At 38.4% G+C, this 16,507-nt stretch overlaps 1 protein-coding gene across 1 annotated transcript in view; it reads right to left on the minus strand.

Moving 5' to 3' along the window:
* plch1 (phospholipase C, eta 1) overlaps nt 1–16,507 on the minus strand; it is a 153,938-nt gene that overhangs the window by 4,294 nt on the left and 133,137 nt on the right. Inside the window, exons 20-24 of the mRNA XM_087993594.1 lie at nt 10,815–10,939; nt 9,981–10,065; nt 7,672–7,818; nt 7,491–7,570; nt 4,085–4,430 (exon numbers count right to left, since the gene is read on the minus strand). Coding sequence (XP_087849720.1) covers nt 4,085–4,430; nt 7,491–7,570; nt 7,672–7,818; nt 9,981–10,065; nt 10,815–10,939 — 783 coding nt within the window. The remainder of the gene's footprint in view (nt 1–4,084; nt 4,431–7,490; nt 7,571–7,671; nt 7,819–9,980; nt 10,066–10,814; nt 10,940–16,507) is intronic.

The raw sequence follows: 16,507 nt of genomic DNA on the forward strand, positions 1-16,507 counted from the left end.
GCTTGCCTGGGTGGTTGCTGCTCCTACAACACTTAGGTACCTTGATGTCATTCAGGACAAAGCAACCTGTGTATTTTGCACCATATCCACAAGCATCAACCTCCTCCTCCACGATTGATGCTCAGTAGCAGCAGTGCATACTATCTACAAGATTAACTGCAAAAATTCACCAAAGCTCCTCAGACACACCCACCAAACCCACAGCCACTTCCATCAAGAAGGTCAAGGCAGCAGATACATGGGAACAGCATCACCTGCAAGTTCCCCTCCAAGTCATTCACCATAATTGGAAATATGTCAACCTTTTGTTTAGTGTTGCTGGGTTAAAATCCAGGGACTCCCTTCCTAATGGCATCATGGTGTATCTACACCAAATAGACTACAATAGTTCAAGAAGACAGCTCACTGCCATCTTCTCAAAGGCAACTAGGATGGGCAATAAATCTTGGCCCAGGCAGTGGCACCCTCGGTAGCCACCACAGACATTAGTTTGGCCTTCTTGAGAGTGGACCCATAGAATATGACTGGCCTGGATGGAGTCTCTGGCCATGAATTCAGATCGTGCGCGGACCAGTTGACGGGAGTATTAACTGACACTTTAACTTTGATGCAGCAATAGTGAAAGAATGGCAATATATTTCCAGGCCAGAATGATGTGTTATTCGAAGGGCCATTTACATATTTGCAGGTTTCCATATATCTGTTTTTCTTGTTCTTGTAGGTGGTAAAGGTCATGGTTTGGAAGGTTTTGTCAGAGGAGCTTTGGTGAGTTACTGCAGTTCATTCTGTAGATGCTGCACACTGCTGCCACTGTGCTCGGTGAAGGAAGTGAATGGTAAAGATGGTGAATGGGTGCCAATGAAATGGACTGCTCCGCCCTCAATGGTGTCAAGCACCTTGAGCATGTTTGGAGCTGTGACCCATCCAGGCAAGTAGAGAATGTTCCATCAAATTCCTGATGTGTGCTCTAGATGCTGGGTAGCACTTCGGAATCAAGAGATGATGTTTGAATGACAATTCCCACTCTCTGCCTGCTCTTGTAAAAAAACTGCTCCAGTTCAGTTTGCGGTCAATAGCATTTAAAAGGATGTTGACAGTGTGGGATTCAACAATGGTAATGCCATTGAATGTCGTGACTTGATGGCTAGGTTTCAAATGGTCTTTGCCTAGCACTAATGTAGCGCAAATGTCATTTGCCACTTAGCAACCCTGGATGTTGTCTACATCTTAGTGGTCATGGACCGCTTCAGTACCTGAGGGTCACCAATGGTGCTGAACAGCATGCAATCATTAGAGATCATTCCCATTTCTTACCTTATCGGAAATAGATATCTGAAGTTTGACTTGTCCCCTATTTCAGCTTCATCCCTCTCTCTTAAATCTCTAATCATGCAGGAAGCTTTAAACTTTGGTTGCTCCTCCCTTTTCCCTTTTGCAAAAGCAGTGCACCGAAACTGCTCTTTAGGAGTGCAAGTTTATAGTTCCTTGAACATGGAGTTGTAGGTAGATAGAATAATAAAGAAGGCGTATTCTTGCCTTTATTGATCAGTGTGTTAAGTATAGGAGTTGGGAGGGCAGTTGCGACTGTACAGGACTTTGGTTAGGCCACTTTTAGAAAACTGCATGCAATCCTGGTCTTCCTGCTATAGGAAGGATGTTGTAAAACATGGAAGGGTTCAGAAAAGATTTACAAGAATGTTGCCAGGGCTGGAAGTTGAGCTATAGGGAGATGCTGAATAGGCTAGGGCAATTTTCCCCGAAGCGTCGGAGACTGAAAGGTGACCTTATAGTAAAATAAGGTCGGCACGGTGGCACAGTGGTTAGCACTGCTGCCTCACAGCGCCAGAGACCCGGGTTCAATTCCCGCCTCAGGCGACTGACTGTGTGGAGTTTGCACGTTCTCCCCGTGTCTGCGTGGGTTTCCTCCGGGTGCTCCGGTTTCCTCCCACAGTCCAAAGATGTGCAGGTCAGGTGAATTGGCCATGCTAAATTGCCCGTAGTGTTAGGTAAGGAGTAAATGTAGGGGTATGGGTGGGTTGCGCTTCGGCGGGTCGGTGTGGACTTGTTGGGCCGAAGGGCCTGTTTCCACACTGTAAGTAATCTAATCTAAAATAATGAGGGGCATGGATAGGGTAAATAGACAAGGTATTTTTCCTGGGTAAGGGAGTCCAAAACTAGAGGACATAGATTTAAGGTGAGAGGTAAAAGATTTAAAATGGACCAAAGGGACAACTTTTTCACGCAGAGGTTGGTACATGTTTGAAATGAGTGAAGGCTGGTACAATTATAACATTTAGAAGGCATCTGAATGGGTATATGAATAGGAAAGGTTTAAATGGATATAGGCCAAATGTTGGCAAAAAGGACTGGATTTATTTAGGATATCTGGTCGGCATGGACCAAAGGATTTATTTCCGTGCTGTACATCTCTATGACTCTAGAAGCCACCCATTATTACATTACATTCCTAAATAACCCAGTTTCTGATTTTAATATGTCCAGGCCAGATTCCCATAATCTGTCAGTATTAGATCTCACCAGGTTGTGTATTTTTATTCTAAATTGTATCTTCACCATATCTAGTTTAAATCTGATGACAGTATCATCATTATACCCAAAATGCTCTTTCCCAGTAACATTCTCCACATTACACACTTCATTCCCCTGAACTAAAACCATCTTCTTAATGAGCAGAATACTTACTGATCGCGAAACTTCTCAAATACATTTCTGAAATGTATCCCCATTTTTGCCCTTATCACAACTATTAATATTTATTTGCAAATCTTATTCTCTTTTTACTTTCTATTTAATGTTCTCTAAAATACATCAGTTAGCATAAAAACTCCATTATTATGTCTCAACTTGAACTAATTACATTTGGGGGTCTTTGATATCTCAAGGACATTCTTTCCAGCTAGCACTGTAATAACTTTCTTCATCAAGTTCCTTTTTACTTCCTTCCCTATCGTTCCCAAATACTTACTCCTCAGGAGCTTTTTTTTGTTGAATCCAGTCTCAGTATTGCCAATACAACATATTTCCATGTGGCTATTTGCATTTATAGTTTACCCAATGATTGATAACCATATGGGGGGGTTGGTTAGCTCAGTTGGTTGGACTGTTGGTTTGCAATACAGATTGACACCATCAGTGTGGGTTCATTTCCCACATCGGCTGAGGTTACTATGAAGGACTCTCTTTCTCAACCTCTCCCCTCCCCTGAGGCATGGTGACCCTCAGGTTAAAATACCACCAGTTGTCTCTGTTGATTACAGAACAGCCCTCTGTTTCTCTGGGACGAGGGCAACTTTACCTTTCCATTTTTAATAACCATATTGATTTCTACCAAATGGTACTGGATATCTTTTTTAAAAACCTAAACTTAGAACACTCATCGGAATAACTTGTAAACACTGCAGTATGTCATGTCTTTGGTTAGATTTGAAGCATGATTTACACTTTTGACAGTGAAGCAAAATTAGAAGAAGTGCAAGGTATTGTAGACACTGACCATTGGGAAGGATTGTGAATTATTAAATAACATTTAGTGCTAAGAGATGGTTTTGATCAATTTTGAATTGTTGGTGAAAGGGCTCAATGGACTAATAATGAATTGCATTGAAATACAATTAAAAACAGGGTGCAAATAATTCAAGGAAAGTAAAACATTGATAAAATATCAAAAACAAGCTTCCTAAAATTACTTATGACCAAATTATATCATTTAAACAAATAAAACAAAGTGAAACAACAAGAATTTGTTCTCAGATAAGAATTTAACTTTGCTAATGGAAAAATAGGGATATGGTTGAGAAATAGCCTGATATATATACAGATTAAAGATCAATGGAACAAAATAGGATAATCATGGCAAGGTAAATCCTGAGACATTTTAAGTAACTAAGTGTTTCCCTATTTTCATGCATGACATCAGAAAATTATATTTTTGTAACTGATAAATAAGAATAAATACCCTAAAATGTCATCTTTCTTTCTACAGAGAAAGAAAACATAATCTCCTGGTGCCACTGCTTAAAAATATTATTTGCTTGAGGATTTTTACAATTCTGTAGTACCTTACCAGAGTTAGCCTGGCTTTCAGCAGTTTGTGATGTTACTTCTCCATAAAGCAATTTATCAACTGGCATAGAAGAAGGCCGTGTTTGGAGTTTCTTTGTTCCATGTTTGCTGTTTGTTTCATGTCTCCTGCTATCAAGTGATTTAGATTCTGGCTGCCTCAATTCAATGCACGTTTCCAAAAGCCCACTTTTGCTCTTTTTGCTTTCTTTTGTAGGTGCACTGGCAGTGCGGCGTAGAACTCGATTCCCAAAGGATTTCTTTTCTGTAAAGTTGCCACGGCTTCTGTTTACAGAGGCATACTTGGTATTCTTGTTAAAAAGACCTTTGAGTCCCAGTAGTTGCTGCATCTGGTAATTAAAACATTTGAAACTCAAATCAGGAAAAGCAGCTATACTTATGTTTTGGAACTTTGCATTCCTGTTAAAGAGCGGAACAAGATGGTTCCAGATTTCTACAATATATTTTGAAATATAACCAGGAAAAATGCTACCAAAGCCATACCAGATAAGCTACCTGTAATTTCTAAATTAATACTGAATACTGGTGTATACTATACAATACAGCTTTTCTTTAAAGCTTTCTCTAGTGGTGTACACTATGCTACATATAACACTATAGAAACTTAAAAGAAAAGCTGTACCTTTTAAATAATTATTTAAAAAACTGGAAATTGTTTTTGTTTGCTTTACAATCATAGACAGTGATTATTTTAAAGTAAATCTAAGGATAAAATAATTCTTAAATAACATATCAAGTTAATGAAAACTAAATGGTCTCCATTCTTTATTATAATACCCGTGTGACTGATAGCATTACCTTCACTGCTATGTAAAACTGATAGTAACTTCTGGTGCCTGCATGAGGACAGTGAAATCTGGAAGTCATCAGTGGGAACCTGTTCCACTCTTCACAGATATGACCGACATGGAATCTGTGATTTGAGTAAACTACATTGGTGTACACACTCCTGTCATTGTATAAACTATTAAAAAATTTAAGCCTTGCTGAATGAGGTACATCTAAATTTTGATGAGCTATAATCATGATACTTATGAATTCTCTGGCTTGGAAAAACTAATTTTATTTGTTTAAAGTGTAATTAATTTCCTCTTAATAAGATGTAAATAATGCAAGATTTTTAAGATAATTTTTAAAAATTATGGTATTTCAGTTTCTACTTTAATCTCAATAATTATGTCCCAAATTTTACTTTGCTCTCTGTAACATGATTTAAAAGTCAATTATGATCTATGCGTTTGCATGTTATTTATGAAATCTTTCACCTGATTGTCTAATCAGCTTGCCTATGACATCCCTGTTGCTAGATGTCACAGATACCTATAGATGGCACCAGATTCAAAACTACAGTAGAATAGGGGATTTGACTCACTAACGCCACGATGTGAGAAAATCACGCTATAGCTGTGCCATTTAAACTAATGGGGCCAGAATCGCATTATAGTCAATACAAGTAAGGAAAGTTCATAATCTACAAATAAAGGTACAAATTCTTCAAATGGTGTTAAGGCCAATTCATGTTGAAGAAAAACACATTATAGTAGAACCAACATTAAATATATGATCAAGGAGAGTAAGCGTGACTTCACAAAGGGGAAATCATGCCTTACAAATTTATTAGAATTCTTTGAGGTTAATATATTTAGATTCTCAGAAGGTGTTTGAGAATGTACCACATGTTCAGCTACTTATGAAGATAACAGCCCATGGTTTGGAGGTAATATACTAACATGAATAGAGGATTGGCTAACTAATAGATGAAAGAGTTGGAAAACGAGGGTCATAGGCAAGCTGATTAGACAATCAGGTGAAAGATTTCATAAATAGCATGCAAATGAATAGATCATAATTGACTTTTAAATCATGTTACAGAGAGCAAAGTAAAATTTGGGACATAATTATTGAGATTAAAGTAAAAACTGAAATACCATAATTTTAAAAAATTATCTTAAAAATCTTGCATTATTTTCAGGATGGCAACCTGTAACTAGTAGAGTACCACAGGGATCAGTGCTAAGCCTACAATTATTTACTAAACTACTAAATTGGATGAGAAAAATGAATTTGCAGTAGCCACGTTTGCACGTGACACAGAAGTAGTAGTTAGACATGTGGTGAGGACAACACAGATAGTCTATAAACAAAATCAGATTGGTTAAACAAGTGGTTTAAAAAACTTGGCAGGTGGAATATGAGGTGGGAAGATGTAACACTATGCATTTTGGCTGTAAGAATAAAGCAGCTGAATAATATTTAAATGGAGAAAGACTGCAGAAAGCTACAAGACAGAGGGATTTCGGAGCCCTCATGTATAAATAACAAAATGTTTGCATTCATGGACAGCAGGTAATAAGAAAAACACCTGGAATGTTTGTCTTTGCTTTAAAGAAAATGGAGTAGAAAAATAGGGAGATCTTGCTAAAACTATACAAAGCACTAGTCAGACTACAGCTTGAATACTGTGAACAGTTTTGGGACGCTTATCTAAGGAAAGATATACAGGCATTGAAGGCAGTCCACATAAGTTTCACTTCGAAGTTGAGAAATTGATACCGAGTATGGAGGAGCTATCTTATGCAGACACGTTGAATAAGTTGGGCTTGCATTCACTGGAGTTTTTAAAAAATGTGAGGCAACCTTATTTAAACACACAAGATTCTTAGTGTACTTGACAGGGTACATGTGGAGAGGTTGGTTCCCCTTGTGGGAATGTTTAGGACCAGAGGGTATAATCTCAGAGTAAGGGTCACCCATCTAAGACAGACAGGAGGGGGGATTTCTTCTCTCAGAGGATAGTGAATCTGTGGAATATGTACTGCTGTCAAGCCTGGGTCATTAGTACATTCAAGGTTGAGATGGTCTGTTTTTCTATCAGTAAGGGAAGCAAGGGTAAGAGGGACAAGGTAGGAAAGCGGAGTTGAGGATTATCAGATCAGCCATGAATATCAGAGCAGACTTGATGGGTTGAATGATGTACTTCTGCTCCAATGTTTTATAGTCTAATTCTAGTCTAGTTAATGAAGCTGCATTGTCATTTTAAAAGTAACAGGGATACTTGGCTATATGTAGTCATTCCATTCTTAATAATGTAACATTCCATTTCTGAGTAATATTTAAAATTTGAAGAATACAATTCACTCATCATGAACTTCACAATTTAACATTTCTCTGTACATTATGCTTGATCCCTTTCGAAGTTAAATTGCTAAAAGCTAACTTGCAATTTTGCTTTGTCTTGCCTTACTCAAAGCTTAAAATCATGTGAATTTATCTTGAAAATTCATCATTTAGTAAATTTAGCCATCTCCAATATGCACATTTCATACAAATAATGCAGCACCAGGATTGCTAACATTTCTAAATTCAAGATGAAAACAAACATTACATACCTTTCCATGAATGTCATGAATCATCACGTGTACAAATAGTGAAGCTTCTGCCATGCCCTCTAGGTAAACATGCCTATATCCTATGGAAGAAAGAAGTTTGTTAAAATCTACATGTTACTTATTGGCATAGCAATGCAGTATGAACGGTGACTTGCCAAATAATTTCAAAAGGTGTACTGACCAGGCATTAATGCACTGAAAGGCACAGTTCTTTGACCAACAAAGTCTCGACCAATGGGATCATGATCCCAGACTAGGAAGCGAATCAAGGCTAGTTCAGGCATGTGGATTGTAAACGTTATTGTTTCTTCCCAAACAGGATTAAATCCTAAAGATGAGAATCAAGTTTAGAATTCCACTTTTGTTTGGAAGATCTCTTTATATCACAGACATACAAATACTCCTAGGAGAAAGTGAGGACTGCAGATGCTGGAGACCAGAGTTGAAAAATGTGGTGCTGGAAAAACACAGCAGGGCAGGCAGCATCCGAGGAGCAGGAGAATCAACATTTCGGGCATAAGCCCTTCTTCAGGAATCAGGATCTGCCATGAAGAGCTTTATTGGAAAATAACCAGTTTTAATAATATATTAGAGAACATAGTTAAAGAAATACAAATGTGAAGTGAGATTTAGGCTCCTCTGATTTGTACTATTCACATACAATTGTGTTATATGGTAAAAGAAAGTATGGATAACTGCAAGCGGGCATCAGAGCCGCCCTGCATTTGCCACGGGACTATGCCTACATCAGGAAACGATAAGAATTCATTTTTGTGTTTTAAACAGCATTCGCAGCTTTAAAACCTACAAAAACTCAGCAGCTGCCGGTCTGCCCACGTGACTGGGAGATAGGAGACAGAGGACAGATAGAATCCACACTCGACCAACATTACCCATGACTCATGGGCCAAAACTCCGGAATTAATTAAATATGGAAACCCATCTCCTAATCACATCAAGAGACTGACTGAAACACACACATACCCATCAATATGGAACCATTCTGACACAAAGGACAGGCATCCACCAGACAGGTACGGACAGACCAATACACACCAACACCCCAAGGGAACAAAGGGGGGTGCTAGCCCCTGCCCTCACAGAGAGAGACCCTTTGGTCCAACTTGTCCATGCTGACCAGATATCCTAAATTAATCTAGTCCCATTTTGCAGCATTTGACCCATATCACTCAAACTCCTTCTTATTCATATTCAAAGTTCCAGACAATACAACAGTTTATAAAACAGTAATTACTGCCCCACCGAATTCGAGGACATCAGTTCCATACTGAAAAAACCTCAAATAAGAGCAGCTCTTAAGGCCACAATTTTCTCCCGTCCTCCATCTTGGATTACCCAGAATCCACCAAACCTTCCTGCAAGTGCAAGCAACTCCAAAAATGATCCCCATTGCAGTTTTGGCAGGCAAGAGCTTCAACTATTATTACTACATTTTCTTGTGCTGACAAACCTGGTCTTTCTGCCATTAAAACAGACCATCATAACTCCTTCCACAATCTGGAAGCCTTTCGACATATTCAGTGAGAATTGCCCCAGTGTTCCAGATGAGACCACCCTACCCATCTCTACTAAGTTTTGGAACTTTCCAGTGCTAGTGGTGATAGATATTAATACCTACACAATGTAAGTAGATTAGAGTAGTTAGAACTTAGTTCAACTTGACCATGTTTACAATACATTCATGGTAACAACCAACAGAACCAAGGAAACCATTTGAACAAGTACATGTGGTAAAATTAGTAATTTTTATCATATATTAACTGTCATGAAACAGATGATTGTAAAAGTAATGAACTCTGATGGACCTTATCACCAATAAATTAAGAATAATTCAATGGATCTGGCTGCAGCTGTCAAAATCCTTGTCCTTGTTCACTCAATTGCTGAAAAATAGAGTGACTGTTAGTACATCTATAAACTTAACACATAGAAACTGCCATTCAAATAAATCTTCTATCTCGGGACCCCAGTCTTCTTACCAATAACTACAAATTCCTATGCTCTCTATTTTTTCTAATCTCGGCTGTTAATATTCAACATTAGCCTATGCATTCATGATGATAACATCTCTCCCATTCAGAGTTAACTTGCCAACAATCAGCACTTGCTTCTCATTATTTTAGTGCTGATTTCCTTCTATTTTCACATTTCTTCTGAATTAGTCTGGTAGGTAGAAGACTAATAACTCAACAATATGTGTCTTTTATCAGCATCATTCAAGTTCTGTACCACCCAAACATCTTCACCCTTTATAAAGGCCAAGCCTAACCAGGACTACGCCACTTTAGTATGGAAAAAGTCTGCTCTAAATTAAAATGGGTTATCACACACAAGTATTTGTAACTGAGTGAATAATGCACACTTAAGCTTATGAAACTTATCAACATTTAGGCTTATTCATTTATAAAGTGAAAAGCACCATTGAAAACAAACAGTCAGCACATAACAAAACAGCACCTAATATCTTACCATTATCATCCACAACTCTGGTCTGTTCCTTACAGCAATCTATTGGTAAACCAATGATTTCCACTTCAACAAAGGGATCAATTATCTGTTGAAGATTAAGCATATGAAAGACTTAAATATGTGAATATTTTCAAGAATATACTGATGCACTTGTTCATTTTAATTTGCAAAAAATAATGCAATTAAGAGAAAATACACATATTATTAAATTGTTTTGTCAAAATCTCTTGAATTGGTCACAAAAATGTTAACTGCACTATCTTGGAATAATAGGGGGAAAATTTCCTTGTTACTAATTTCAGCAAAACAATAGGTAAAGTCTCAATGTTTCAAATAGCTATCTTCAGGAACTTTTACAATTTTTTTCTACTTAGGAGAAGTTAGTTAAGTACATAAGGAAAAAATTAATAGATGAATGTGCTGATAATGTGAGATGAAGAAAGGTGGTAGTGATAATTTTGAGTGTAAACACGGTCAAGGACAAATTGGGCAGAATGGCTATTTTCTGTTGTGCATTTCTTATGCATTTTCATGTACTTTTTGAGAAATCTTGGTGCTATACTTTCACATTTCAACATGGTATCTGTCCAAAGGCCATGTTTATAAGCATTTTGTGGATACTGAATAGTATGCATGGAAATAATCTCATTCTGAAGCCATTTATTGAACAAGAACCGCATAAGTGGAGATTTGAATAATTCCTCTTAAATAACAAAATTAATTTTCTGCTTTCTTTGGCAGGAGGAATCAGAGCAGGGAGTTTCTTTTACAAAAAATGTGAATTGGATATTAATAATTAAAATCTATACTGACAACACATCAAAATAACATTACCTCTCCTCTGTCACCAAACATAGAATGAGGTGGCTTTGGTAAATGCTGCCCACTGATTATTTTCAGGGTAAGCTGCTTTTTTGGATGACCATGCAGAGGATCCTCAGAAAACGGGTTAAAAACACCTAAACGGCAATTCAGTACAGTTTAAATACCTCTAATGTGTTGAATTAATCAGCAATGGTTTCTTCAAGTGAAAAAGATTTTAATTTAACATAACAAGTTTGTAAATATTGGTACACTGGTGCAAATGCATTGTCATATATTATTTCCACCTGACAAAGCTCAACATCTATCTGCTATAAGCATTAAACACCAATCAAATGGTTGTAAAATATTTACATTATCTGTTTGCCTCTGATTCTGGATATCTTCTAATCAACCTGTTCATGGATGTTGTTGCATACCCCTGGAGCACGTGGGACTTGCAGCCAAGTTGCCTGACTTTGCGGTAAGGTCACTACCATTGCATCCCAAAATTCTATGCAACTGATTCCAGGCATCTCCTTGCTAACTGTCTTCAGCTGAATCTGGCTGTTAACAACCTGTCTTCTATCTTGGCTCTGTGCAGAACATTCAAGTCTCTCCATCACTAAAAATGCTTACATTCCACTTCTGCCCCTGCTTCTCAGCCTTGCTCCCCTCCCCCCTCCCTCACAACATTCCTAATGAGGGCTTATGCCTGAAATGTCAATTCTCCTGCTCCATGGATGCTCCCTGACCTGCTGTGCTTTTCCAGCATCACATCACACTTTTTGATTCTGCAAGATCTGTCATCTATACTTCTCCCATCTCAAAACTCTGATCTTAGGGAACGGCTTCTTGTCATTCACTTTCAATGATCAAGCAGAAAGCTTGTGACCACTCCTGGTACTTTTTGTCAGAAAGTTGGCTAGTGGCACATGAATGACTTAAAGCCATTAAAATCAGGTGAGCCTGCAGGCTCAGACAAGCCAGACACTGGTTATACATAATTCCTTCCTGAATGTTACAATCAATAGAATTGTCTACCTTAACTAAATTAGTCCTATGTTTACAGAGTACTGGGATGGAAGTAGTTCTGGCAGGAATCTTATTAACAGTCAAAGAGATATCAGCTACATTGTGCTGTTCAAATTGTTTCAAACATGAGCCAAGAGTTCTTCAAGCTTCGGGATTAACCTGTCCTTATTTCAGATTCTGGAAATGAATCTATCTGCTTTCTGTAATGATTTTCTTATGTTATCTAAACCTAAAATGAATTAGATACATATATTTATTTGGCGTGAAGCTTCCTGGTGGGTTATTTGCAACTAAACTAATATTTACAATAATCTCCAAACACAACCTGTGCCTCCAGAGCTGCAAAGAGGGGAGCCTCTGCTTATGAGACAACACTTGGGTACTTAGCTCATTTGCATGCTGAACTTTTTAAAGGGATATCTCTCCAAATGTGATAATACAACATCCTTCTTTTTTCCAAAAGTGGTTATTGTATGCTATAAAGGAAAACACAAACATTGGGCAATAGCAAAATTTGGTTATACAGAGATAGTAACTATAAAATTTACAAGTGTAGAAGTGAAAGAATCCATTGATTGTTTTGGTGGTTTGAAAATTGTCCCAAATCCTGTTTGGGTGTGAATTTTGCCTTGGTTGCCTTTGGTCTATCTACATGTCACAATATTGCTTGTTTTCATGGTATTAATTCCATTGTCATCAGGAGAATGTGTTCTTTCATGTTTGCTGTGCATATTTGCCATATTGTAGAATTCCTTTTGCTGGCTTCTGTACTTGCTCACTTTTACCCCTTAAGGGGTTATGACTTCACATGACCTGGGCCCACTGTGATCCTTGGATACTTCTGCAGGTAGGCACGTTCCCAGTCTGGTGTGTGACCTTGATCTTTTGTGCTGTGTGTAGCTGAGGTGGTCCCCGACTTGCCTGCCTGCCTCCCTTGTTTGTTCGAAAACCTATCTTACATCTCGGAGAATTTAGATAGCTGCTGGCCTGGCAGTATAATTTTCAGTGGCCTTCTAACACAATCATTGCTGGTGGTGGTCCAGAAGTGTAGTTCCGAGGTGTAACAATGCGACATAAAAATCTTGTTTTGTTGTCCTACACTTAAGGATGTGCGATTTAGTGTTCTGATCTGTGCACTTGGCAACACCACTTGATCTGGGATAATGCGGTTAGGGTGTGGAAGCTCTGCCCATATATTGTCAGGAATGATTTCTTCTGCTGCACCAATAGACTGAATATGGAAATTAATGTGTCTGCCATGGATGCACTTGAAGTGTTATTTCCCTGTCTAATAATTGGTAATTTGATGACTAAGTTGAAGTCATTTTCATTCATGGTAAATAGATGGGCGACAATTTTGGACCAAGACACTGACAGAATCTCACAGGGATATCCAGGTTATCTACATTGTTTTGCCTCGTGGTTCTGGCATGCTTCATATATCATCTCTGACTTTCTGCTTCACCATTACTCCCCAGCCATTAGATTGTACGTTGTACTAGTTGTCCTGTCCACTTAATGCCCATATCGCCTTGGTAGAGTTTCAACAATATGTCCTTGCAGAAAATATTGGGCACAAGTATTTATTTTCGTTTGAAGATAAAGATTCATGAGATACTCAATTAATCTCTGAGGTCAAAAGTATTGGATGTATCTGGCACCTCTTATCATGTCAGGCCACCCTCTCAATTTAAACATTCCACGGTGCCTTCTATTGTGAATTATTAGCTGCTTCTAACTGAAGCTGTTTGCAATTATACTTAGCAAAGCATACACACCTTCCACCTTGGGGTTGTTGCTCTCAACTTGTTGTTCCACTGAAATGTCTGCATCCTTGTTCAGATTTAGCAATTTTTTCAGTTTGTATGAGGTGACCATTTTGGTACCGGGTTTGTAGTTGATTGTCAATGTCATATCCCTGCAGTTTTACCAGAAGTCATTGTAGTCTAGATGGAGTACTTGCCAGCAGTTTGCAGCAAATCATCAGTTTCCACATTGAATTGCTAACTGAACAAGTATATAAGGAATCTTATAATAACAAATGCTATAGCAAATATTTCACACTGTCTTGGAATAATTGGGGTTGCAGTTTTGAATCAAAATGTAATTGGATACCAACATGCACGGTACACTTTTTATAGGCCCTACTGCAAAGCATCGATTTCCAGAACTGTCTTCTTTCTTGAGTCATAGCACTTCACCTTTCTGCTGACAACACATGTTTGAGAGATTCAAACATATGCTGATAGCCTTACTGCTGTATAATTGTTTTTTTTTTGGAGCTTTCTCAATGGTGGTGTTTTGTTGGAAATTTTCTAATGTATAGTACCAAGACGTTGAAGAATCCAAGACATCTCTTTCAGTCCTCTTTGCCTTGGACGATAGACATGTGTCTTGCATCTTCTACTTTATCTGGGAGAGGGTGGATTCTACAACCTTAATATATAGAGTAAAAAATTAATCTGACTTATGCTTACTTGGCACTTCTCACTGTTCAAGGTGGACTGCTGTCATCAATGAGTGAAGATTGCAATCATGCTCTTCTTTGGTCTTGTCCATTACTGTGTTATCATTGGCAATGCATACCCATCCAGTATATTTTCTGTCTGTAAATCTGTCCCTATGATTTTCTGTCTGTAATTCTGTCCCTATGATGCTTGAACAGATCTTGGTTGACAGACCAAAAGACAGTCTCTGGAAGCAACATCTTCCTAATGGGTTAAAGGTAGTGAATTCCTGAGCTTCCCTTATTAAGCATATCAAGTAATATCCATGTTGAAGAACAATTTGGCTCCTGTAAAATTGGATTTCAACTCCTCTTCATGTTGCAATCTTATGTGGACTTCACTTTGGGGAGGTTTAGATATATCCTTATGACACCATCTTTTTATAGCATGCACGTAGTTGAACTGTGACATCTGTGTGATGATCCACATGATGGATGATGTCATTGTGTCCCATGTCATCCAGCTGGTGTTTAAGCTATTCTTATATGTGAATGCCAATTTTGCTGGAGAGTTGATCGAAAGAATTGTATCTTCTTGGAGATGATACATGATGTAATATGACATCATGGCACTGTTGCTCAGTGGTTAGCACTGCTGCCTTACAGCAACAGGGACATGGGTTCAATTCCAGTGTCAGGCAATTGTCTGTGTGCACATTCCTGATGAAGGGCTTTTGCCCGAAATGTCAATGCTCCTGCTCCTGCTCCTCGGATGCTGCCTGACCTGCTGTGCTTTTCCAGCACCACACTCTCGACTCTAATCTCCAGCATCTGCAGTCCTCACTTTCACCTGTGTGCACATTCTCCCTGTGTCTGTGTGGGTTTCCTTTGGGTGCTCTGATTTCCTCCCACAGTCCAAAGATGTGCAGGTTAGATGAATTTGCCATGCTAAATTGCCCATAGTGTTCATGGATATGTAGGTTTTGTGCATTAGTCAGGGGAAATGTGAGCAATATGGTAGGGAATGGGTTGGGTGGGTTACTTTTCGGAAGGTTGGTGTGGACTTGTTGGGCCAAATGGTCAGTTTTCACACTGTAGGGATTCTATGAAACTTTCTGTGGTGTCTGGGTACAACCGTTAGAATTCCTGCACTGACTTAATTTCAGTATTCTTGGTCACTTCTGTTGTCATGGGTACCTTGGTCATCTCATGAATAATCACAATGGTGACAGCTGTAAAAGCTGATAAGCCAACTGCTATTTGTCCACTTGTGTCCACCAGGTAAAATATTTCTGGTTTGCTTGTCGAAATGCCATAGCAGCATTGCATTGTTAATGTATCAATGTGAGGGATTGGTGATCAATTTGATGCAGTAAATTTAGCAGATTTTGGTTGTACCATTGACTTCCAACAATCTCCATATATATTCTTCAGAATTTGAACTGGTAGGATATTTGTGCTAGCTCCCATGCCAATCGTGGTTTTGAGTATATTTGCCAGTTTTCGTTGGGTCAATAATGTTGATTTTATTGAAAGCTTCTAGTTTGTTGACTTTGTCCATACAATGTGTTAATGCACAATCTGAAAAGTCTGTTACATGCTCTGGTTGGTGGTTGTACTACTCTGGGTCTTGACTGAGGTCTGTTTTGCTGTGAACTTTGTGTATCAGCTTATGTTTATGGAGGTTACTAATGCATTCCTTGCTGCTGTTGCTATAGTGCTGCAGGTCATCTGTTTGGTTATACCTTGTTATAAACCCTGGATGCAACTTTGGAACTAAGTTTCTTGAATAGGTGGGCCCACTGCCCTTTAATGCCACACATCTTACACTGATCTTGGAATGCAGGATGCCTTTGTGGTGGATGTAATAGAACAACCTGCTTGCTACACCATCTGCTTGTTTTTTGAGACAATATCTGTGTACCTGACTCATTTTTATGTTAAACTGATTCAAGAGACATCGCTCCAAATATGATAATACAACACTTAAAATTGACTTATAGTTTGCATAATTTTGTACAGGCTGCAAGTACTCTATACATCAGATGATTCTTTTGATATGGTTTATGATTTTCTTTTCCCCTGGAGCATAGAAGGTTAAGGGGTGATGTTATAGAGGTTTATAAAATCATGAGAGGCATAAATAAGGTGAATAGCAAAGGTCTTTTCCCGAGGGTAGGGGAATTCAAAATTAGAAGGCATAGTTTTAAGGTGAGAGGAGTAAGATTTAAAGGGATCTGACAAG

This window comes from Chiloscyllium plagiosum, unplaced genomic scaffold (genome assembly GCF_037043375.1).
Source record: "Chiloscyllium plagiosum isolate Xiang-an unplaced genomic scaffold, Cpla_swu_hap1 HiC_scaffold_13, whole genome shotgun sequence".
Taxonomy (NCBI): domain Eukaryota; kingdom Metazoa; phylum Chordata; class Chondrichthyes; order Orectolobiformes; family Hemiscylliidae; genus Chiloscyllium; species Chiloscyllium plagiosum.